Below are 26,769 nucleotides of genomic sequence, written 5' to 3' on the forward strand. Positions count from 1 at the left end.
GGCTATTAAAATCATTATATTTTCCACCATGAATCCACTTATCAACATTTGTCTTCAACCTACCAGAATTCCTTGAGTTCCTTTAAAAAAAATAAAGCTTTTTATACTTTTAAGTTGGAAGAATCCCCCACCCCCAGATGAACAAATATTTTAGATTTGGTTTCTTTGAGGTCCTGGGAGATTTCTATTAATGTTACTAAGATGTTTGACATTTAAATGGCATTTTTATGGCCTTTACCCTGAACTTTGGAGGTTACAATTGAAGTCAACATTTACTCATTGAACTGAGCCAAAATCAATTTAATTTAAATCAAGAATGGATGTGGACGCCCTCGTTCATCTCCCTTAATCTTCTTCATGGTCAGCATAATTTATAGCTCAACACAAAATGAACATATTGGACTACTGGTTCAGAGGGCAAGAAAAATTGCCATTAAAGGCACTAAAATATAGTCTTTTCCTTGCATCTATCTCTGTTATCTGGTTAATTATTGTCATTGCTTCCTATGTACCTTTATATAGAATAAATTTTAATTGTTATATTATATAATTTATATTTTTGAGAATTTAATACATTCATATATAATTCATCATTTCTATCACTTTCTTCCCCAAACTTATCCTGTATCTCCCACAACTCTCTCTTAAATTCATGGCCTCTTCTTTTTAAATTATTATTGTTTTGTCATACACATGCATGCACACACATGTATATATAAATACAACCTGCTGAGTCTTCTTAGTATTGTTCATATGTATATGAATTTAGGGCTGACCATTTGGGATTGGCTAACCTATCAGGGGGTGTCTTAGCCAGGGTTTCTATTCCTGCACAAACATCATGACCAAGAAGCAAGTTGGGGAGGAAAGGGTTTATTCAGCTTACTCTTCCACATTGCTGTTGCTCACCAAAGGAAGTCAGGACTGGAACTCAAGCAGGTCAGGAAGCAGGAGCTGATGCAGAGGCCATGGAGGGATGTTCTTTACTGGCTTGCCTCACCTGGCTTGCTCAGCCTGCTCTCTTATAGAACCCAAGACTGCCAGCCCAGGGATGGTCCCACCCACAAGGGGCCTTTCCCCCTTGATCACTAATTGAGAAAATGCCTTACAGTTGGATCTCATGGAGGCATTTCCTCAACTGAAGCTCCTTTCTCTGTGATAACTCCAGCTGTGTCAAGTTGACACAAAACTGGCCAGTACAGGGGGCTTGTCCTTGGAGCAGACTGGTTATCCCTCTCTTAGCAGCCACAATTACTATAACTCTTTATCGAGGGTGGGGTCTTGTGAGATATCCACCATCTATGTTTAAATAGGATTTAGTACTGCCATTAAGCAAGTCATGTTGAGGCAAGCATGTTGCTTAGATTTCATGAATTCAGCTTCCCTGTTATATATAGAAGACCCAGTCTCACAGCAGACATCCTGATCTTCTGGCTCTTACAATTCCTCTGTCTCCACTTCCGTGATGTTTTCTGAGCCTCGGGTATAAGAGTTATGTTGTAGATGTATCATCTGGAGTTGGATATCCAGTGGTTACTTATTTTCTTCATTTTGACCAGCTATGGCTTCCTGCGATGGTCTCTATCTGCTGCAAAAAGTAGCTTTTTGGTGTAATGAGAGCTGCACTTCACTGTGGATATATAGATAGTTATTTAGAATGCAGTTGGGAATTTTACAGGTTTGGGAAAGGGGCAGTAAATCTCCTCTAAGGTCCATGAACACATAATCCATGGGCCTTGTGCAATGCTTTTGATAGGATGGTCATGTCACAACATGAGTTAGGACTGATTCTTTCTATAAGCCTGGGCGATCTTCCCATTTTCTAGTGTCTTCCTCAACCTCCTTTTACAGATATTTAAAGCTTGCATTATATAAAGTTTTCACTTCCCCAGATAGGTTCAGGTCTATCTGAAGAAGTTTATTATGATTTGCAGTGTTCCTCTGATCTCTTTCTCAAAGTATTTGTTGTTGGCGTATAAAATGGCTACTGATTGTTTTTCTTTGCAAGTTTGTTTTGAATTATTACCACTTTGTTGAAAGTGTTGATCCCTTCTAGAAGTTTCTCATGGAAGCTTTTCTTTATAACATTATATCATATGCAAATAGGGATAACTTGACTTCCTCCTTTCCTGTTTGTACCTCTTTAGTTCCCTTCTCTCACTGCTGTAGCTAAGTACTTCCAGGGCTGAGGACAGTGGAAACCATCTCTTGTTCTTGATTTTAATGAGAGATAACTTTGGGGTTTTCTCCATTAAAAATTGATGTTGACTGTGTGTTTGTCATAGCTTTTCAGAATTATGTTGAGGTGTCTTCTCTTCAGTCCTGCTCTCTTTAGAACTTTCATTGTGTAGGAATTTGAGTTTTGTCAAAGGCTTTTTCTGCATCTATTGAAATGATCATGTGGTTTTTGTATTGTGAAGGTTTACTGACTTATATAAGTTGAATATCTTTGAGTCTCAGTACACAACCAACTTGTAGGTGATGGGTGATCTTTGTCACATGTGCATGCATTCAACTTGCATTTTATTGCGAGAATTTTTAATCTATGTCAATCAGTGATATTTTCTTTCTTCCTCTTCCTCCTCTTCCTCCGTATCCTTCTTTTGTTGGATCTACACCTGTTTTTAATATTAGTGATACTTGCTTCATAGATAGAAATTTGAAAGTTATCCTTCTGTTCCAATATTTTAGTAATTTAAGAAATATTAACTATAGCTCTACTTTAAAAGTCTGCAAAAACTCTGTTGTGATTCCATCTGGCTGGGGCTTTTTTTTTTTTTTTCAATTGAGAGCTTTTTTATTATTACTGATTACTGTTTTGATTTCCCATTTGTTGTGAGTCTAAGTTGTTGATTGTTTCTTGACTTAACTCTAGTGGTTTGTATGAATCTAAAACTTAGCCCATTTCTTTTTAGATTTTAAAGTAATGGAGTATAGGTTTTTAAAGTCTTCCCTTACAATATTCTGCATTTCTTTGGCATCCATTGTGAAGTTTTCTTACAATTCTCATCTTATTTATTTGGATCATCACTTTTTTTAACTGAGCCAAAAAAGGTCAATCTTGTTTATCTTCTCAAAATGCCAGTTATAGACTCATTGATGCTTTGTATTATTTTATTTCTTTCTATTTAATTAACCTTTGCTTTTATTTTAATTAATTATTAATTTTCTACCTTTATATAGCAGCATAATTAAGTATTATCCTTTTAAGACAGAATTTTACATAACTGTTATATGACAAAACTTTTCCTGGATAAAAACAACACACATCTGTTAGCCCCAGATAGTGAACCCATGATGACCAAGGTATGAATACTACCAAAATCCAATGTGGCCAGCCAGTGAATTTTACTGGGGTTAATTACAGGAATATGGGTGAAGGGTTACAGGAGCAGAAATTACTCAAAGACAGCTTCACTACAAAAGCCCTACCCCAGCATGGATGACAGCTCACAAAATCTGGGACTCTAGAGCACACTGCCCCGCCTTCAGTGTCCTTTCTGAGTTATTTAGTTGCTCTAAACCTTCCAGGCAGCTCAGCTGGTTTCTGCTGGACTGGTCTGAGAGCCTTCTTTGTAGCTTGGCTTTTCTGAGAGTGACGCTCGGGAGTCTTTAATGTTTAATGTTTTGAGAAGGAGAAGCCTAGTTAATCTGGTTACAGTCTTGACTGTTTACACTTGAGAAGGAGTCAGCTTTCAGTGACTTCTTGAAGCTGTTTTTAGTGGTTTACTATCTGTCTCAAAGCCCTCTTGCAGAACAAAATATTTCAATTTCTGAGAAAAATGCTACACAATAGCCCAGGTTGGCCTTAAACTTACTATGTAGCCAAAGATGACCTTGAACTACTGATTCCTTGCCCCTGATTCCCACATGCTGGGCTTACTCGTGTGAGCCTTTGTAGCTGGCTAAGATTCACCTTTATAGTTTTCAGTGTAGATGGAATGGCAATTATCATGTTTGCAGAATCACTGAAATTATACAAACTGCAGCTCATATATACTTATTTTTGACAGACAACAGCTCAAAAGTAGCTCAACTTTTTATATGATTTCTTGACATGTGTACATTCTCAATAAATCAAAAAAAAATTATCAAAGACTTCACAGTTTTATAACAGCAGAAATTTAAACCCAGTGCTGGGTCTCTTTGGGGTATCACTGGTCCCCGAAACCATAAAGCTGACCCTACCAAAATCTTAACAAGAAGTATCTTCCCTGGAAAAAAAAAAAACAGGTCTGTTGAAATCATACCAGGAAAGCATGGAAGGCAATTTCCAAAGACATCTACTTACCTTGTCAAAATGTGGGGCTTAGTACAAGTTAGAACTCACTGCAGATTATGTCCACCATTCAGAAATTTATTAATGAAATGGGTGAAGATTATTTCCAAGATAACCACTTTTGGACCAATACACTAGATAAGCCCTATTCTTTTCACTGTGACATAGAACATGTTGCTGCCTCTGACTTGGTGGAAGGTGACCTTTGACACAGAGCCCCCAAACACCCCAACCGATTTAACATGATAGATGTAGATGCTTGAATTTGGTAGACCATGGCTTCAGTCATGTGCAATTTGCCATTTAGTGTCAACATGACATGGGACAAGTCACTAAACCTTTCTGGGTTTGTTTCCTCATTTGTAAAGTCAGGATATTAGACCCTTCTCAAAATGACTTTGTAACATTTCTCGTGTATAGAGCTAAGCCTAGCCCAGGCTAAGCCTAACCCCTCTTGTATAGAAAGTGTTTAATAAATGGGGGGGAGGGGAGGGGATCATTATAATTGTATATACAACACCATCTACATCTTCATAAAACACCCTTGTCTAATTCTCTGGTAAGGAGCACTATATTTAGTTAATTTCTGCTTTTATTCCAAGGAATGAGTTAATAAGTAGTGTTCCTTAAATAGGAAATGTGGTGTTTCCTCTGCTAAAATAAAAGCAGAAATTAATTAAATATAGTGCTACTTATAAGTAATTGTTTAACCAACATGAGATAAGAATTAGTCACTGAGTACACCATGCCCTGTGCTGAACAATTGCATATATTATATTGAATGTCTTCTGGCTTCTCAGTTACCTGTTGGCATCTCTTTGACCTGATATGAAGCATGCCAGTCATGTCAAACAGGCTGAGAACCTTCTGTGTGTACTAGGCTTTCCTTGGTTGCATTGCAAGCGTGCTTACCCTCAAGGTACTAGAGTTCTGGGTAGCAGCCTTCTGAGATTGATGTCAACCATGAAGAGGGGTTGTGTGTGGAATTTGTGTGCAAGGAAAGCCCAGAACAGTACCATCTTGGACATCTTCAAGTTTCCAAAGTGAAGGAAGCATCCAAGGTCAGAAATGGGCACAGTTTGGCATGGTGCCCCTGGTTTTTGAATTCTGACTGCACATTAGACATACTTGGGAGCTTTAAAAAACTACCTGAGAGTAGGTTTCACATGTGCAAGATGCTAGCAAGATGATCTGGGGGGCAGGCAGCAAAAATCTAAAGTTTTTAATAAGAGTTCTAACATTCAGTAGGGTGGGAAACGACTTACGAACTACAGAAACCAGGAGGAATTTTTAATCTTTTATTGATCACCAATCAGCTATTATCCTGCCTCCAAACCAGTAAAATGAGGAGGTGGTATTAGTTAATACTTGAAGATCAGGCTAGATCCACTTCTTAGGTACTGAGATAATATGCATTTAAACTCTCAGGTCTCAATGGTACAGTTCTGCTCACCAATTGGCATATGCATGTTGTTGTAGCTGGGGTTTGCTATAGACAGTTCATGGGCAGAGGTTAGGAATGATGCTAATCTTCTCAGAGCACACAGGGAAGCCCCCTACAGAAAGAACTCTATGGCCCTTAAAGTGCTAGATCATCCTGAAATAGAAAGTTCTTTAAACTTTGCGATTTGCAAAAGAGAAACTTCTTGTCCTTGCCAGGAGACAGCTGGAGAGTTCTTGAATAACCGCTAGAGGTACAGCACCTGTAGTGTTGACATTTCTCAACCCATGCAGTCTCAAGACAAGGAAAACGAAACCTTGTGGAGAGTGACTGGGATTTCTTCTGGGAAGAATCCTGCATGTCTGTGGTTAGGTGTTGGCAGCCACCTTGCAGATAAGCTTCCTACAAGGCAGGCACTATGCACTTGTTCCTTTACACCATGTTCTTGGCAAGGACACAGCCCTCTCGATTTAGTCAGAGCAGCTGCTCAGGAAGGGATTGCCTCCAAAGCACGCTATGAAACCCACTGAAAAACTAGAGTCTCGTGTAAATGTGTGCTTAGCCCACAGCGGAATGGGATAGGTCTCTGGTCCATTGAATTGATAGAAGCTTCATCTTATGCAGGGACTTGACCAACTAGAATGTCCTCTAAAGAAGGCAAATACCGTGATTTTTTTCTATAGGATAATCACTGTGTATGAGGAACAGAGAATTCTGTGTGCAGAGCAAAAGATTCAGATCATAAGCCTTGCTTTTATGTATTTAAGTGTTTAGTATGGGGGAAGGGGACATCTGGCTTGTTCTTAATGGTTTGGGGTTTTATGAATATGTGTTCTAGCACAGTATGGAATGGATAGCCTTGCTTTGAGTGCTTTTGTAACACAGAAGGAAACAACTAGATGAACACTTAGCAGTGTCAGCTGAGGGTCAAGTCACCAAAACTACCATGTGATCAGTTGCTTCTGAGAGTTTCTGAGAATGTGGGGGGTGGGGGAGAGTTGAATGAGATAGTCTGAGACCATTTTCTTCCTACAGTACAGTGAAATGCAGGGAAAAGCACAGCCAGCTTCAGCTGTTGTGCTCAGCTAACACTGGAGAAGAGCTGAAGAAAATTTTCAGTGAGTAGAGATGCATTGCAGGTGATACAGTCCATTTCAGGAGCTATTCTGTTTTTTCTTAGTGATGGTTCATGTGGTATGAAAAAGAATGTTCATACTTTTCTGAGGGAGAGATTCACTCCTGAGTTCAATAGCATACAACTATTGGATGCCTGAGATTGCTTTTGAGGAAAACCTTGGTCAAATCCACGGATCTGGGGACATTTCTTCACCTCTTCATCTTCGTGGCTATCATCGGCTGGCTACCAGCTACTATCTAATGGTTTATATGCAAATCACTGAGCTAAATGCATCGTGTGTGTGGTCACATTGAGTTCTTAATCATCTCCGGGCAGGCTTTACTGTTCCCAATTTACTGAGAGAGAAATATATTCAAAGATATTAACTGATGCCATTCTTGGAACTAAGCCATTGGGGGACATTCGGCATCCAAACTTTGTCACCAAACAGGACAGAATCTCTTCTTCAAATGCTTTGCTGTCTAGCTCAACTCCCAACACATGATATCTCAGCATGATTGAAGGCTAGAAGTCCTACAGTTTGAACAGCACTTGTTGTTGCAAAGTTTGGTTGAATTTTACTTGCCTGTATCTTAGCATAATATAAGACGTGAATCTTATGGGCGGAACTGGTTCGCAAATTCAGACTTAGTGGTTTGCAAATTTGTGTTTCAAGTTTACAAACCATTTTCTCGAATTAATTCTTAATCAAAGGTGTAGGAATACAAAACAAAACTGTGGACTAAAGGGGTTGTTAGTATAGAGGTATATGTACATAACCAAGGCCATTGCTCCATCACACCAATGGCTATCCCATAATGAGGCTTGATAAAGTCCTATAGAACTTACCCGAGAGATGCTGCTGAACCCAGTGTGGTATAGACAACAAACTAGGAGGCTCAGAGACCATTAGGAGTCAACAGAGGAATAAAGGAAGATCAGATCTCAGGTTCAGAACTCAGGGTCAATTTTTCTCTAACTAATTTGACATCTTGCTATTACATTTCTAGTAGAGTCACACATAACGTCCCAGTAGGTAGAGATTTGGCAAAGATGCGCAAAGACAAGATGCCTTCTAGAAAGATGTCTCGGTGTTCATAGTTTCTCATTTACTTCTGATGGCTCAAGTCCTGCTCCAGGATGCCACACCCAAGAGCAAACTACAACAATTTACTCCAACCACCCTGGGAAGCCTCTGTATTCAATACAGTGTTTTCACAACTTTTCAAAAGGCTTGAACAGAAAGCTCATCACACATTTTGGCAATCTTAGGAGATTTTTTTCCCTTGACAACACTGTAAATTATATGGGTTTTCTTACCTTTTTTTCCCCCCTTCTGGAGCAATGTATACTAGAGCTTAGAGAAAGAGACTCTGTTTTGCGTGTTATCATCTAGGAGGATGATAGGTCATTCAGACATGTAAGATTTAAACTGCACATGCCAGCTGGATTGGGCTGTGACAGTATAAGCTTAAACTGTGCATTGTGACTTGCTGAAGGTGAAAAGAAACCCTGCTAGGCCTGACACACTCTTGTGTTCTTGCTCATTTCTCACACTTCAGCCATGTTCCTCTTCCTGTGGTGGGTGTATAAGCTTGGGAAGGCTTCTCTAAATCATCGGTGGGCTTTCCTACCCCTGCCCACTTGGGCTACCTTGTCTGTTGTCTCAATTTCCTTCTCGGCACAACGTTAATTTTTCCTCCAAGCACAGTTCCAATATGAGCTCTTTAAACTTCCCTGATTCCAGCTCCTGATCTTTGATCAATAATTAATTACTTTTTTCCTGAGAGCTCTCTACCGGTTGCTTCTTCTTTCTTGTGGAAGCTCAGCATATCCTGGGATCTTCTTTGTGCACCTTTTACGCCTTTACCCACTTGCCCTACTTCTCTTGAGCAATTTCTAGGGGTTTAGGGGGTCTTTGGGGGGACAGTACACACTTAGTGATGCTGGCTTGGTGAGGCTCTCTAGTTCTAACTGAGCCTAGTAAGTAGGCCTCATCCTTTTGCCAAAAAGTGAAGACCAAAGTGAGGTTTTTTTGTTTGTTTTTTGTTTTTTGTTTTTTGTTTTTTGTTTTTTGTTTTAACTACAAATCTCAACTTTAAACACAGGTTCTTCTAGATACATTTAGATTTTCTTCTATTTGAAATGGTTCAGCAAAAAAAAAAAAAAAAAAAAAAAAAAAAAAAAAAAAAAAAAAAACAGAAAACCAACAAACACAGGCATATCTTGACCCACACAAAGACTCAGACTTCTAGTTCCTTTGCTATTTATAAGTTATGATAGGCAATGCTAATAATGTTATTTATCTCTGCTTCTTCCCGCCCACCATACCCACTCCCCAGTTACAGTTCCCCAATGTTCCTATTGACCTCTAAGAGAAAAAAATAAATGAATGAATAAATAAACAAATAAATAAACAAACAAACAAACTGGCAATGAATGCTGTTAAGAATCTGGGGAAAGGAGAACCCTTATTTACTGTTTTGAGGGTCTGCAAACTGGTACAGCCACCATGGAAATCAAGAGCTTATAAGAGGAAAGGTTCACTTGGGGCTTATGGATCCAAAGGAGTAAGCATCCATGACCATCATGGTTGGCAACATGCAGCAAGTAGGCATGGTGCTGGAGTAACCGCTGGCAGTTCCCATCTTGATCCACAAACAGAACAGGAGAGAGAGAGAGCTAACTAAACATGGTATGAGACCTTTGAAACTACTAAGTTCACTTCCAGTGACAGACAGACTTCCTCCAGCAAGAGTACACCTTGTAATCTTCCCCAAAGAGCCACCAACTCTGGTGGAGATCAATTATTTAAACATGTGAGCAAATGGGAGCCATTTCATTCCAACTACCACATTCTATCCCTGGCCACCATAAAGTCATGACCGTACATACCATGAGGCAAAATGCATTTACTCCAATTTCAAAAGTCCCCATCAACTTCTTATACTACCTCAACACTATTTTAAAGTCTAAAGTCTCTTCTGAGATTTCTGGCAATCTTTTAATGTATTAACCCCCTGTGAAATAAAAATAAGCAAATTCCATACTTCCAAAATACATGTTATCATTCCAAAAGGAAAATAGGGGACATAGTGAAGAAATGCTGGACCAGAGACTAAACAACATGAAGGACAATGTATCTAGTGTCAAGGGGCTGCAATAGCTTCATCCCTGTGCTTTTGCAGCCTGTAAGATATATTGCATCCTTGGGCTGGTCCTACTCCCTTTTTGCAGCTCTCCTTAGCAGATATCCAATCGCTCTAGAATCTCTAACATATCAAAGCTCTCCTTAGCAGATATCCAATCGCTCTAGAACCTCTAACATATCGAAGTCTCCAATGCAATCCGGGCTCCATTTTCACAGCTTCATGAGAAGGCCTTTAGGGCCTCTTACCGTCTGTGAGCTTCCATTCAGGGACTGCCCTGCCACACATGAGGAAGATTCCACAACTCTTTTATTTGAGTATCCTTCATGACTCTAAAACCAGATCCATGTGGATATCCGCCACATTTGGAATGAATCCTAGCCAGAAGTAGAAAATTCCTTCCAGCCCTTTCTTTCACAAGTAGGAATTTAGCTTGATGGGACCTTTCTCTGAAGGCATACGTCACTTTATCAATCACCCTGAAAATCAGACTTCTCCTTGATCTCCTTGTTTCTTTCAGCACAAACCTTGGCTCCAGCATTACATTTCCTGGTGCTCCTTTTCTCTTAGCACTGTATTCCAGGTTTCTACTAGGATGCCCCACTAAAGCCTGATTATAGCACTCAACTGCTTTTCTAGGCCAAAGTCCCAATGTCTTCCATAATCTTCCAAACCTATCATGGTCAGATCTGTCATGGTCAGATCTGTCAGAGCAATAGCCCCAATAAAATACCATTTCTGTAGTAGCTAGTTTTCTTTTGCTGTAATAAAACACCATGACCAAGGTAGCTAGCTTACAGAAAGAAAAGGTTTGTTGTGACTTCCCTCTAGTGGGATAAAGGTCCATCACCATTGTGGCAGGGAGCACAGAGGCAGGCAGGCAGGCAGGACTAGCGTTAGAGCAGAAGCTGAGAGCTCACATCTTTATCCACAAAAAGGAAGTAGAAAGAGCTAACTTGAAAGGGTAGGAGTCTTTTGAAATCTGAAAGCATGTCCCCAGTGATATACTTCTCCCAATAAGGGTATACCTCCCAAGCCTCCACAAATAGCCACCAAGTGGAGACCAAACATTCAAACACATGAGTCTATAGAAAACATGTCAATCAAACCACCACACAATCCATCAATCCATATCTACTTTGTATGTCCCTCCTATTAAATGGAAATAAGTATTCTGTGCATTCCTTCCTTATAGATTTTTGATGAAGATTAAACATGGAGAAAGATGAAAACATGCTATCTATTGTAAAGAAGGTCACCCAGTTCATAAAGAGCAACCCTGTATATTTCAAACTGACCTGCTAGATTATTGGAGAAAATTTGTTTTAATGATGTTTTGTGTCAGGGATTTTGCATAGCTCTGGCAATGTTCTTGGCCATGTCTATGTTTGAGGACAGCCAGTTATGGTCTCACTGTATTTTGAACCCTACCCCACACCCTTAGATACACTTAACAGCTTTGGAGAGTTAATTTGCAGCTCAGAAATTGAAGACTTTTCGATTCTTTGACACAAAAGCAAAATTACCTTCCCTGTGTTTCCATAAAATCCTCTTCTCTCTAAGTGGAATATAAAGTATCAAATGCTAACAATAGGATATTAAAAGCCAAATTTGAAGCAATTACCCACAGCTTTGCAGAACAGTCCCACACACAACTGCTACCCAATAAAAAGGCCCGAGTCTGTCACCCACTATCCCTGCTACTCATGGAATCAGAATGTCAGGACTGCAAAGGATCTTATGGATTATTCTCCTCCTACTCACTTAACAAATGGGGGAAATGAGGCACAGAAATAAGTCTGTGCTGTTGGGTACATACACTGGCAGACTAATGCCACATTAGAACTCCCTGTGTTCTGATTGTTCTTAGTGCTGCACTTTGCTGTTGCCCCTGCTCCTGACTTTAGCTGGCTGGCAGCAAAGTGGGTTCCTGGGATGGCAAAACAGTGCACACTCAGTGTTATCTTTTATACCACATGCCATCTCTTCTGGTGTAATATAATCTCCCATAGATTTTTATCTTGTGTAAAAACTTTCAGGGGGATTGCACTAAAGTATTAACTGTTAATTGTACTGGCATAATAATGTAAGTTGAGAGTATTCCAAACCAGTGACATCACTACACCACCCCTTTCCTGTTCTAAAGTCCCCTACTGCCTTTGCTATTGTGGAGAGGAAATTGTTGTGTCTTCCATGGAGTTAGAGGCTCAGCCATTATGAAGGCTTGCCCAATGGTATATAAGTAATCCTTTATTCCTTCTTTTCTTCATCATATTCACATTTAAAAAATCTTTGTAGATATATCAACAGACGAGATAAATAAAAATGTCAGGTAATGATGTTAGGGCATATGAGTTATCTAAAGAGTTAATGCCAGCTGGGCATGGTGGCACATGCCTTTAATCCCAGCACTCAGGAGGCAGAGGCAGGAGGATTTCTGAGTTCGAGGCCAGCCTGGTCTACAAAGTAAGTTCCAGGACAGTTAGGACTATGCAGAGAAACCCTGTCTCGAAAAACAAACAAACAAGAGTTAATGCCATTTGAGAATTATAGGAGGATATGTAACCAAGAATGAATCTGAATCCCAAGTGTGTTCAGAGAAAGTGGCAGTCAGAAATAGTTTTATGTTACTATTTTGGGAAGAACAAGTGTGTATTCTCTATAATAAGAGAAGATGTTAACTAAAGAGAAAAGAACATTATGGGGACATTGCTGTCTAGATTAATGAAAAGCCATACACATATCTCCAAGCAAAGTATACAAAATCTCATGACTTGAAAGTTGACTGACTATAGCCCCAAGTGGTTCTCTGGCAACTACAGAAGAGTGGCAATAACCAGTTTTTCAAGAAAGTCTCTAGAAATTTCCAATATGTGGCATAAAGTAGACTTCATTAGAATTCCGAGACATTCATTGTACAAATGAACAAAAATAACTCAATGTAAGATGTGATCATATTCTATCTAATAGAATAGTTTTTGGTGAAACACTTTAACATATCACCAGGCAAGGCCTGATAGGATGAAGACTGGCTTAAGGATGTTGAAGCTTCTGTGTGTTATAGCACAGTGTGTACTGTTATACCTTGTTCTGCCCTGCTATGTACTTTTCCTTTGGCTGAAAATTTAAAACTCAGCTAACACTAAGCTGAAATTTCTAGATAATGCTCACTACAGGTTATCTATGTTCTTAGAAAATATTTGAAACATGGTTTAATAAGTAGGTACTGAAAATCATTTGAATTGTTGAAATTCTTATAGCATGAACTCAAGTGGCAAAATTGTTACCAAGCCTATAAGATAAAGTTTAAGTGAGATAAATTTTCTTCATTTTGATTCAAATACATGATAATATATAATAATGTACTAACATAATTATTAACTAGAATAAAGTCATCACAACTTCAAGTATAGATACCACCTTACAGCAAAAGGATGTAAAAAAAAAAGCTTTCTAGCAAACAGGACCAGTAAGGAGCTGGCATTGCTATCCTAATAGCTGGAGAAGTGAACTTCAGCAAAAGTTGATCAGAAGAGACCAATGATACTAATTCTAATTAATGCAGTCACTAACTAAGAGGACATTACACACATACATGGCAAACTCTGACTCACTCAATTTTATAAAAAGCATCCTACTGTAAAGGTAAAAATTAACCCCAACACAGCAATAGTGGGTTATTTCAATACCCTCCTTTCTCCAGATCATCTGGACAAAAATTAATAGAAAAACGTGAGAATTAAATGACAGCAGACATCAACCTTCTCTAACAGATGGCTACAGAATATTCTACCTACAACAAAAGCTGTACTTTTTACTCAATGGCCTGTGGAAGTTTCTATAAACTGGATGACATGCTTGGAACACAAAACAAATCTCAAAAAATACAAAAACAATGGAGTAACGCTATGTAGTCTGTATCAACACAGTGCAATAGAGCTGTAAACCCGAAGGAAAAGAATCTCTAGAAATTCCATGCAGCTGTGGAGATTCTGTTATAAAGTCAGAAAGAGAAAAAATATACAATTTACTTATGCAATCCAAGAATTTGGAAAACAAGAATAAAACAAACCTACATCCAGTAAAGGAGAAGGAAAAAACCTTAAAAACATGACAGAAATTAATAGAAACAGACCAATACAAGGAATTAGGAAATCTATGAGTTGGTTCTCTGAAAAGATAAAATTGACAATGAACCAAAAGAAGGAAGAGATGACTCAAATCAACAGAATTAAAGATAAGCACTACAATAAACACCAAAGAAATTAAGAATATTATAAGGTAATATTTTAAAAAACTATATTCCATTAAGCTAGAAAACTTTAAAAAAACAGATAAATGTCTAGATTTATCTAGCATAGAACTGAAAACCAAGAAGGTATCAGAAATTTAAACAGAACCATAGCAAATAAGGAGATTAAAACAGTAATGCAAGATCTCACATTAAAAAGCCCCAAATCTGATTGATTCACAGCAGATTTCTACCAGACTTTCAATAAAGAACTACAGCTAATGTTTCTCAAATTAAAAGAAAGTACTTCAAAATGCTTTCTGTTATTACTATAATTCCAAAACCTATAAGCCAATATTTCTGACAAACATGGATAGAAAAACTCTCAATAAAATATTTTTAAACTTAATACAGGTAAATATCCAAAGAGATTATCCATTTATAATCAACTTGGCTTCATCCCAGAGATACAGCTATAACTCAACATACATAAATCAATAGATACAATCCTACGCATTAACATTACAAAAATCACATGATCATCCTGATAGCTGTAGAAAAGAACTTTGACAAAATCCAATATGCCTTCATGATTAAAAAGCCCTAGAGATGGTCGAATTGGAGGAAACCATACCTCAACATAAGAAAATCTGTATGTGGAAAACATATAGCCAACATGATCCTAAGTGGCAGATAACTCAAAGCTATCCTATTAAAGTCAGGAACAAGAGAGGGCTTCTACTGTTCCCACTCCTTTTTAACACAGCCCTTGAAACACTAGATAGAGCAATATGAGAAGAGAAAAAATTAAAGGGATAAGAACTGAATATATATATATATATATTTGATAACAAAGTCAATAGTGTAAAGGGAAGAGCTGATAACTAAAATCTGGTTCCCTAATTGTTTCTTGATTATGTCAATAAAGATGGCAGAAGCTAATCATTGGGTGAAGGTAAAGAGGTGGGATTTCCGGGTCCCAGGAGAAAGAGGAGGGAAAGAGAGAAAGGACTTTTCAGCCAGGCTTTGGAGAGAGAAGCATGAAGCATGTAAGGTCTGGGTGCTACTAGAACTGGTGACAGCCTCTACCACCAGCAGAATTCTCATATAGGATAGCTGATGACTTTAGAGCAAGAGATTCTTCGCCCAGAAGCTGTGTTATCTGGCTGGTTTTAAAATATTAAGGCTGTCTGGTGTTTTCCATCCACAGGGACTCAGGGGAGCAAGAGAAAGGGCATAGCCTGGGCGGTTGTAAGAGCATTGGTGAAGCTAGCTGCCTGGTGGTTGGTCGGTGTAGAGCAATCCCATCTCCCAGCATTCATGGGAAAAAATGTGATCTGCTGGCACTGAGCAAGGAACACGCGTGGGTTTTTAAAACTACTTGCAATAGCATATTAACATTGATAGTAATGAGATCCCTGTGAGAGTATCTACATACGCAAACTGATTATTTAGTCTGTATATTACACTGTTTGTTGTGCCTGAAGAGCTGGGCTCCTTTCAAGTGACATCACCAGAACATGTATTTTGTTCATAGGACAGTGCTCATTATGGAATATGATCTGGAAGATAGAACGTACAAGAAGCTGTTGGGCTGGGGGAGAGAACACTTGAGATAGCCCATCAGAAGAGATTAGGATTTGGGGTGCGTTCACAATATACAGCAGGCCTGTTGGGAAGAAATGTTAAGAGGATAGATTTGGGCTGAACATCAATTATTTTTAAATAGTTAAGGTTGTTCAGGAATAATCATGGCTTGTTTATTGTCGGGATCTCTTAGTTTAGAAGCCAAGCAGCAGCCTATTTGCATGGTACATCGAGGTGCCTACTTTGAGTGTGCCTACTCACCACCTCTCGACTCCATTCCAGTACTTGAGTCTTTCTAATCTTCTTCTCCTCCAGGGATACAGTGGAATGTGGTGGCCAGTGGGAGAGTCGGTGTCACCTCACAGCAACTTCTCCTTTGGTGGCTGCTCAGCCCAGTGATACTTAAGCCCCTGGGACAATGACCTAGAAGACAGCTGTGGCTTGAAACGAAGCCAGTCCTAAGCTGCTACTTGTGTGTATGTGGCTGGCCCTGGCACTCTCTTCTCCAAGGCTTTCCAAGAGCATGAGGCAATCCGCACTGGACTTTCCCGCCAGGAATCCAGCAGGCGGTATTTGAGGAAGTCAGGGGAGAGAAGGGCTTCCTCCTTCCCTTCGCTTTCTGTTTCTCAAGAGTTCTTCTTCCTGGAGTCTCCACTCTTGCTTGGTGGTCTCTGAAGTCTATGACCTAGTCTCCTTGCTGTTTTCAGTCTGTCCTGTAAACGTTTACTGTGTTCAATTTTCTGTTTCCAAACATGCCTTCTTTGAAGTGTCATCTTACAGATACTGTCAAAACATGTGCATGTCTTTATCACATTTCTTGCTTGGTCACATCTACCATAGCTGTGTTCAGACACTCCACCATCTTTCCTTTGCTCTCTTCTCTGCTGGGCCCTTGTTCACTTTCTTTCCTTTGTCTGGGTATAGACATGTATCCTCTTGGCCAACCCTGTGTCAGCCACAGAACTCTGTTTTCTTTTTCCTGTGTTTAGTGGTACCATTCTCTTCAGGACAGGCTCCATCCATTTGCAGTCGGAGACACAGAAGAGAGATCCGTCAGTGGGAAACGGTCTCTGCAGAAACCCTGGAAGGAAGTCAGGACCAGATCTATCTCATCTGAGAGATTTCACTTTCCTTTCAGCTTAGCACACCTAAAGAGCCTTAGGCAGGGCTGGTTCATCACATGCATCTATTAAGAGATGCTCAGACTCTTCTATGAGCTTGTGGTGAAACACACAGTAGCAGCTCAAAACCTCAGAGTATGGCTTTGCTGCTTCCAGTGGACCTTACTGATGGATGCTCACCTTGTGGAGCCTTGTCACTCTTGCTATCTTCTAGGTGGAGAAGTCCAGAAATGCTAGTAATGAGAAAACAGAATCTGGCTCCAAGTCAGAGGACCCAAATGTAAGCCCAGGCCCTGCTTCTGAAACGCTGTGAGACCATGAACAATGTCTTTCCATCTATGAATTTCACTCTCTACATTGCCAAATTTAACTTGGAGCAGAGGAGTCTTTAAGATTTCTTTCCATTTCTAAGACAATAGGATGCTGCTATAGCCTGCCATCTGCTACCTCAAAAGCTCATGGCCTGCCTACCTGTTGGCTTTGTTTCAAAGGAATGGCCCTCCTGATTTGGGCATGCTAGACTTCTGACTTGATCATCTGTGCAAACTGGTGAAACACAGTGAACCTGGTGTCTTTCACTCAAAGCCGAGTCCATAGTTTGTCTCAACTACCCGAGAGCAAAGGCTCTGGTGATGGAAGCACCACTTCTCAGAGCCAGGTGAGGTTCAGCTTTCGCCTTGACTGTGGTTTGATTCCACCTCAGGACTATGCACTGCACCGTTCTCTTGAGCTTCTCGTGGAATGGCACTTGCTATTCCTGTCAGCATTGACTTTCATTCTGGAACTGAACTTGGCAGGAAATAGACTTTGGAATGAGGAAGAGAAGATTGCCAAAACCAGTCAAATGCCAAAAAAGAATTCTCTGTTATGTGAAGACTTAAATTTTCTTGAGCACGAGTCTTAGCAAAAGGAAGTAGACCCTGAGAGAGAACTCCTATATGCTGCTGGGGAAAGAAAAAAAAAAGCTCTGTGCTAAGAAATATTGATGCTGAGATGGTTCGTGTCAAAACTGATCCAATGGAGCAGTTCTCACTGGAGGCCTCTTCTCGTCAACCATGAAGAGAGTTGAAGCATCACCTTGCATACTGACGTTGTAGCGGGATCAGTCCACTTTGATTTTTAACTCCTTGCTTCCTTGCCGTGGCTAAGCTCAGCACTCATTTGGAGGCAAGCAGTGTTTTGAAGCTGGTTCTTTTTAATACAAGAGATGAGATGCAACCAACTTGCCTCGACTGACCATATGCCCACCCCGTCAACGAACATGGTGGTGGGTGAGTGGCTCAGGCACTGAGTCAATGATGGACTGGCTGAGTGGATGGAATTGAAAGCTGGATGGTGTGAGCCTCAGGAACACTTCTGAGTACTCTGAAACAGTTGATGTGGAGAGAAATTATGTTTATGGAGACATTTTGTAAAATATAAAGGGGCAGCTCATATGTTTGTTATTATTATGGGTATTTTGAATTACTGTGCTCTCAAGACCACTTTTTTTTTTCACTAAAAAATGAGGTCAGTTTAGAGTGAGGTTTCTGTGTTGGAAACAAAACCCAGAGCAACCCTTGGGTACCAACATGCCCCTGGGTACTCATTCCTTATTAATTGCTTCTCATTGGTTGCTTAGCCCACACATTTATACATCACCCTTCATTTAAAGGGATTTCTTTGTTCTCAAAGGGGTGAATAGAGAAGGAGACCGTGGGCAAGTTTTGGTAAGAATGGCTCTAATTTTATATGTAACTTCATAGTTTCATAAGCTAAGTTCATATACCTGCTTTTTATATAAAAATGTATCTGAAAAAAATTCCCTATACATAAAACTAATTCCCACCTTACAAATAAAATATATACATAATATATATTTATTTAATATATATACATATACACTATATATGTACATATATAATATATATTATATTAAATGTGGACCAATGTATGAATGGCCAGCTGACAAGAATGTTACATAATGGGTCACTAAGTTACTGAACAAGGATAGACTTTGATATTTCCTGACCTGATGATAAGCCACTGTTGACTACAGCATAATGTCGTTTTATCTAATACTTTTATTTTGTTTACAGTTTGTCCATGTGTAGTTACCAGTGGGGCCACTTGTATTATTTGTAGTTCAATGAAGCCTCTAGTATAATCAATCCAGTAAGTACATGTGTGCCTGCTGTTGAGAACATGAAGCATAAATCTTACGAGTTTAGGGGTTGGGGAGTTCCAACTATGGTGTCATGAACTGGTTGGCTATACCTGTGGTTTATTGACGCTAATATTTTTAAGGTACCAAGAGCCCTGATTATTACCTTGTTTCCATGGAAAGCATCCTTGGTTTTATGACAGATCCTTTTGATGCAGTTTCCAGGAATATGTTCTTGGAAAACACAGGGACCTTCACAGGTTTTGTTTTTAAACTGATTAATTATATTTATTGATAAAATATTGTTATATTACACATGTTTGTATGACTTCATCTGTACATGTTTAAATAAGTTATACATTATGACAAATCTTAAATCATAAAAGAAATAATTGAGTTTTGAGTATGCAATAAAATGCCAAAGATAGCCCGTGTGTGCCAGTACCATGAAACATCTCTGTAACCCTCAGAACCAGGTCATCCCCTGGAAGCTATGGCAACTGGAACTGGAAATTTTCTCTCTTGGTTATCAATTCTCCTTAAAATAAGCCCAGAAGCTCGGGTCTCTTAAGAAATGTGATTCTACCTGCCTGTCTGCTTGCCTGTCACCTTTATTAAGGCATCAAGCACTAGGATAGATCTCTTTGGCATAGTAATCCTGTGGCCGGCCACAGTGTGGGCATACAGCTCAGACATACTAAAGACAGAAACTATATATAGGGAGTCCTTCCCAGCAGTGTGATCATAACATATGCTTACATGCTGGATTGAAATGATTAAGCATGTGCCTCCTTGCTTAGAGCATGTTTTAAATACAAGAAACCAACCTAGAACCTAACCAAATCCTTTCAGGGCAAGTTATATGTTGATAAAATTTTAGTCCCATCTTTTTTGAATTTATGACATTGAAAAGACTTCCACAAACTGGGGCAGAGTGTGGAATAAGCTCCAACTCTTCAACTCTTGGGACCTCTACCTTCTGACATACAATGAAGACAATGGAACGATTATCAGGTTTTCAAGTCAGAATTCTTTCTCCATACAAAGAGTTTCCAGAGACTTATTGCATAAGAGATTCAAGGAGTTCTGTAATTCTGAATTTCCCCTATCTGTTCACTTCAACTCACACACTAGAAGGACACTTGTCAGGAACTAAATCCTAAACTGGGCCTGATGGTGCCTGGTTTCCCTTCATTCTTTGTTTTTCTAAAATAGGGTCCACAGAACTGATGCAGGCACTAGATAAATATGTCTAGGTGCCAGTTCTTGACCTCGATTCTCATCTCCCCCTTACTTATAAAACCTCTCCTTGCAAACTCTACCACCTGGAACTTCCTGGAATGAAAACTTAAGCCAGTACCAAATATGGAGTATCTGCTATGTTCAGGTGAAGTTCTAGGTCCTAAAAATGTCCTACAAGAGGGACTAACCCAGCTTTTTCTGCCCACTGTGAAACTTAACCCTTCTAACAGCATTACAGGGTTCAAAGGAACAGTTTTGAGCAGACTATGTATTAGGAGCCTATCAATACTGACCACTGACAATCTTTCTGTTTTATAAAATAGAAAATAAGCAAGAAGACACAAGTATGTGAATGATACAGGTTTAGATGTTGGTGTGAGCTGTAGGGGGCATAAATAAGAAGTATAGCCTCCAAAGGATGATATGCCACTATTGCCTGGCTCATGAGGAGGGTGTAGACGAGATCTCTGTGATCAGAGACAAGGCGTGGTGGGGATATTATGTAGGACAGAGAGAGCAGCAAATGCCGATTCCCTTGGGTTGCAGTGATCATGACCCGGGCAGCTGGAGTTAAGGGAGTGTGAGACTGTTGCAGGAGGTGGGTGGGCTCAGTGAAATGTGTAAAACCCAATGCTAATTCACACACTTAGACTGTGGCTCTTTGTTGACTTTAAGTTAGCTGCTTGCAAATATGATCCTACTCAAGGAAAAAAAAATAAAGAAAAATCATCCAAAAAGAGGTTTCCTACTAAATCAGAAGTAAGGGCCATCCATTGAGTGTGTCATCAGTAGATAATTTTTATAGTGTTTCTTGGCATACATCTTGACTGACATTGTTCTTCCACAACTGGCATTACCTTTTATGTACAGTGGCACATTAGACCCTAATATCTGATTCTGCACTGCCGTCACCCCATCTGAACCCTTCAGAGAATCCTCGCTACACACAAGACTAGGTCTCCTACTGTTTTCTTGATACAAATGCTTATGCCGACACTTGTAGTTATTTCCTCTTCATCCCGGCAAAGCAAATGAGATAGTCTGGATTACTACGTCATTTCTCTTTGAAGTTCTTCAGTCAACCTATTTCTCCAGCTCCCTGGGCATCCCCCATCTCTCGCATGCTGTATCTCAGATGTCACCTTCTACTTAATTTTTTCCAGCATTCATGACAGCCTTTATTTTATTTTATTTTATTTTATTTTATTTTATTTTATTTTATTTTATTTTTAAGAAAAAGCAAGCAAACAAACAAACAAAAAACCTTTTTCTGGCCAATCTCCAAGACTTTATTTGTTCTTCCCCTGTGACATTTTATGTGCTTCTCAGTGTGATTATTAGTGATTCCTGGGCTCCCTCAGCAGCTGCCTCTCGTGCCCAGCACAGGTGCTTGTGCACCGAAGCTATCCAGCATCTGAACTAAGTTCGCATGGGTAGAGGAATTCAGAGCCGTTCACTATTGCATCTGCACAGTGCCACCCATCTCCATCCCTTCTACCCCAGACTTCATGTAGCTCTCACATTTAATACACCACCCACTGCAAAAGCTGCAGCCTACTGATAAAAGGAGTTTTACTTTCTGTGACAATGAAATCAAGATGCTTATCATATTTCTCGCAAGTCGCTAAAGGATTAGCATTTTAAAAATACCATTATTTCTCTGGTCTACCACAGGCCTCTTTTCTTTTCTTTTTTTTTTTTTTTTTCTTTTTTCTTTCTTGGTTCCCGTCTGTTTGTTGAAAAGGAACTTAATCTTGAAGTTTTATACTTTTAGAAAGCAGCGATGAATCAGGCTGAGTGGAAGCCATTTACCTGACCTTGCAAAGATCTAAAGGACATTGGACAACACATTACCGATAATGACATTTATTGAGGCAACATGAACTGAAGAAAGGGTGGGTTGTAATATAGGATACGGAACAAACACGGTGAATTACTCAGGCTAGGATGTAATCGATTGCTTTCAAATGGTGCCGGCTTCTAGATATAGTTTCTCAAAACTTGATTGAAATCAAATAATTTCATATCCGTTCAGTGTTCTTGGCGATTACGCCATTTCGTTCCAGCCTTGGTTCCCTGAATTGCATGACAAGCGTTGCTTTATGGTGCTCTTGTCAACAGGGTCCAAATGGGGACCCAGATGCCAGTGCTTAATGATCAGATTCTTGGCCAGAACACAGGCCCTCTCCCTTCACCCACATTCATTCTCCAAAGCCCTATAGCAGTCTCTCCCGCTCCCCCTCAGGCATTTATTTGCCAGGGCACTGGGGGGACTGAGTCATCAGCTATGAGCCTTCGTGAAAGGGAATTGGAGCCAGGGTTTCATAATGTCAAGGGAGAAGCTCCTGGTTAGCTGAGCTAAGGCAGCATGTCTGGAACCTCCTGTCCCAAATCTTCTAGAGGGTAGGTAAAAGAGGTGAGCCAATGTTAGTAGCTAGGCATGGTTTCCCTTAGCAACGTCAACTTTGCCATTGGCTGAACACAGAGCCTCTGCCCACATTAAACTGCTTAATCGCAAAGGTCCAACTCATTTCTCAAATTCAGCTTTGTTTAATGGTCTCCTTCTTGGTTGACAGTAGTCATTTTACTTTCTAATATGTGAACATTTTATTGCTACTTGTATATTATTACTGTTGAGGCTGATTTTTTTTTTGCTGTGATAAAATGAATGATGCAAAAACGTGGGTTCTGACTTTATTTTGCATTCTGCCACTTCTGAGTAAACCGTGGTAAGCTATTAGCCTCCTGGGTCTTCCATTTCTTTTTTGTTGTTGTTTGTTTGTTTGTTTGTTTGTTTGAGACAGGGCTTCTCTGTGTAGACCTGGCTGTCCTGAAACTCACTCTGTAGACCAGGCTGGCCTTGAACTCAGAAATCCACCTGCCTCTGCCTCCCAAGTGCAGAGATTAAAGGCATGCACCACCACGCCTGGCTCGGGTCTTCCATTTTTTATGGTACCCTACTGAATCTACTCATCCTTTAAAGTTCACTGGATAGACATATGCACAAGCTTTGGTCAGTGGGCTTTGATGACATCTGCTTTGACAGCAGGGGAAAGATACAGTCACACACATACAAAAATAGAAAGCTAGACAGAAAGCGGTATTCACAGTGAGTTTAATTAAAATGTTATTTTCTAAAGTGTAGATGAGTGGGCAACAAGTTCAGAATGTTACTATTAAAATTGCTGTTTTTCTAATGTTCCAGGCCGGAAGTCATTTCTGACCTCTGTGCTGTCCAATCTTCTTATATTTAGTCTCCAGATTCTCTTAGTTTCCATTTGTCTGGTCTTGTCTCTGGTTTCCCAGCCACTTCTCAGCACTTCCTCCCTGTCAGTTCATGCTATGGCATCTTCCTCTACCATCTACCTCTTCTCTGCCTGTAGCTGTGCGCACCAAGTAAACTGATTTTGAAATTACACATTCATGAATAGCATCCAAAACAACAAGATGGAGTCACGTCTCTTTCTACCAACCGTTTTCGATTTCAACCGTGCTAGCTCAGAACGTCTTAGCGGTTCCCGATGGTTCATTGATAAGTTGTCTGTATCCACAGCGTAGTGTCCAGTTCAGACTAGAATAAATAAAGCTGCACCAATTTCCACTTCCTCTCCTGGTTCTCTGGACCTTCTGTGACTTCTTTCAGCTCTGTTGCAGTCCACTAGCCATGCCTTCTCCCACCACTTTCCTCGTAACACCGTGGCCTGTGTCATGGACTGTCTCTTCTGTGAGAACTAATTCAGGCTATTCCTGAATCCTGATCTCCTTAATGCCTTTTCCACATGACCTAGTTCTCTGAGAACATTAACCACGATCTTCCTGGATACTCACACCTACATACTATATTGAAAAGGATGCCTTCATTATGTGGGTATCTCAACATGTGGGTATCTCAATCACTACCAGCAATAGTATGTGGCAAAAAATGACTACCTGAAGACAACAGACAACAGAACTGGGACATTACTACATTCTTCAAGGATTTACGGGATAGCTGTGTTTACATTCATATAAACAAACTTCTAGTCAGCACCCTTGGTGTGCTGGACGTTAAGTTAGGTACTAATGATGCAAAACAATAGAATTTGTTGTAGCAGTGTATGTACCTGACTGTGAAGCTATGTACAAACTGGGACAGACTCTTTACTGATGCATTCTGTATATACCTTCCCCAGGGGTCCCCTAAGTGGTAATTGTGGTTTCTGGCAATATACCTCTGAGAGTTTTACTGATTAAAAAAAAAACCCTAAAGTAAACAAATATTTTGAAGGCTCTGTCATAACGCGACATTATGTAACATTCATTTGTGATGAAATCTTTACTATTGCTGTGCCTCTAGTTTGTGACATTGATTTCAAAGTCATACTACCAATCCATAATGCCATTGCTGTCAACAGACTGAGTCACTTCAGGAACAATATGTTTTGATGTAAAATTTTCTTTTCCTCAAGTAGCTTTATGGAAATTATCCCATTATTTGCAACCAAGTATGTATGATCTCAATTAGGGAGATATTATTACCTTAATTTACATTCAAATTCTAAATCAATAGGACACACTTTTGATCCCAGCATTCAGAGGGCAGAGCAGGCAGATCTCAATGAGCTTGTGACATGGTGACTTCTGGGCCATCTGAGGGCTACTGAGTGAAACCCTGTCTCAAAGTTTTAAAATATAATCTATTTTTTCACCCAACAGAAATATATTTATTATATGACTCTGGTGTCATGCTTGGTATTCATCATCAGGACTGCTAACTCAGCCTTTTGTTTTGTTCCCAAGCCAATTTCGGGAATAAAAAGCATACTTGGTTTGGAAATGGACTGGGGCAGGAGCAGAATTCTGCTTTCCGTGATGATCTCACATCTTAACAGATGCTACATGGGTTGGTCCTTTTTCTAAAAGCAAGGAAACTGGATTAAAACCTTCATTTCAGCACTTACTAAACGACCTTACACTAGCAACTTGAGCCCTTGATCTTTAGTATCCTTATCTATAAAGATTATATATATGTATATATAAATGAATATATATGTGAATATATATACATATACATATATGTGAATATATATATATATATATATAGATAGATATATATATATAAAACCTTGAGACAAAATGGTTATTATGTTTATGAAAGGTCACAAAACAATACAATAATGACAGAATTAAACCCGATTTACCGAGAAATGCACAGATCTTCTAGACCCAGAAGTTCAGCCTTCCTGGAAAGCTTTTCTGACATTAGAATTTGGTAAATTCTGTCTTAGGGGAGAGTGCCTGTGTGAGTCCATGTGGCCTCCTCCAGTGATCTTGAGTAAGTTATCTAAGTTATGCATCCAGTTTTCTTCATGTGCCAAGTAGATACGGGCACATATGCTAAGAGGGGTGAATGCTGCTGATGCTGGAGCTCTGCGTATAAGAAGCATGTATGAAGTGGTGTCCTTTGTTTTCACCACTGTTGTTGTGAGGCCAGGTGTCTTAGTTAGGGTTCCACTGCTGTGAACAGACGCCATGACCAAGGCAAGTCTTCTAAAGGACAACATTTAATTGGGGCTGGCTTACAGGTTCAGAGGTTCAGTCCATTATCATCAAGGCAGAAGCATGGTGGCATTCGGGCAGATGTGGGGTTAGAGGCGTTGAGAGTTCCACCTCTTGTTCCAAAGGCCACTAGAAGAAGACTGGCTCCCACATAGTTAGGAGGAGGGTCTCACTGCCCACCCCCACAGTGACACACTTCTACCAACAAGGCCACACTTCCTCCAATAAGACCATAGCTCCAAATAGTGCCACTCCATGGGCCTAGCATATTAGAATCGCCACAGCTCTAAATGATATGGCACTCCATATATTACCGAGGCTGATCTCAATATCATTGCAGTGCTCCTGCCTCAGTCTTCCAAGTACCAAGGTTATAGACGTGTGCTTCTATGTAAATATTAACCGCTCTTCCTCCTCCTCCTCTGCCTCCTCCTCCTCCTTCTTCTTCTTCCTCTTCTTCTTCTTCTACCTCCTCCACCCCACCATCATCATCATCACCACTACCACTACCACCACCACTACCATCATCTCTTCAAAAGGAATTTTAATAAAATGAGATGGTATGTACTCTACATCAAACACCCGGTCTGGTGCCATGGCATGGCATTTACTCAACCAATATCATTTATTGCTGCTTCTATCACCATCATCAATGTCACTATCACAGTTTCAGTGCTTTCACTGCCCACAGCAGGACTTTTGCATTCTGTAGCAGTAAGTCCCTTCTCATATTGCACTGCCTATTCATCAAAATCTCTGATGATCTGTTGATTGTTAGTGTTCTTCCAGGGTTCTCCTTTGAGTCCTGGGAGCTTGATAAGGTAGACACACGGGAGTATTCTTCCTTGGCAGGGCTCTGCAGACAGGAAGCTAGGATAATAGCATCCCTGTTATTTGGCCTTGGGACTGTATCTGTAACTA

At 39.9% G+C, this 26,769-nt stretch overlaps 1 protein-coding gene across 15 annotated transcripts in view; it reads left to right on the plus strand.

The window, feature by feature from the left end:
* Positions 1–26,769, plus strand: part of Htr4 (5 hydroxytryptamine (serotonin) receptor 4) — a 179,482-nt gene that overhangs the window by 124,769 nt on the left and 27,944 nt on the right. For 3 of the 15 annotated variants that reach the window (XM_030250344.1, XM_006525676.4, XM_006525678.4), the window contains one exon: positions 16,120–16,336. The exons of 7 other annotated variants lie outside the window; for them this stretch is intronic. In XM_030250344.1, coding sequence (XP_030106204.1) covers positions 16,120–16,210 — 91 coding nt within the window. In that variant the 3' untranslated portion in view covers positions 16,211–16,336. Of the gene's footprint in view, positions 1–16,119; positions 23,051–26,769 lie in introns of those variants that run through there. 5 more of the 15 variants (XM_030250347.1, XM_030250343.1, XM_006525681.4 and 2 more) reach the window with 3 other exon arrangements.

Source organism: Mus musculus, chromosome 18, assembly GCF_000001635.26.
Source record: "Mus musculus strain C57BL/6J chromosome 18, GRCm38.p6 C57BL/6J".
Lineage (NCBI taxonomy): Eukaryota > Metazoa > Chordata > Mammalia > Rodentia > Muridae > Mus > Mus musculus.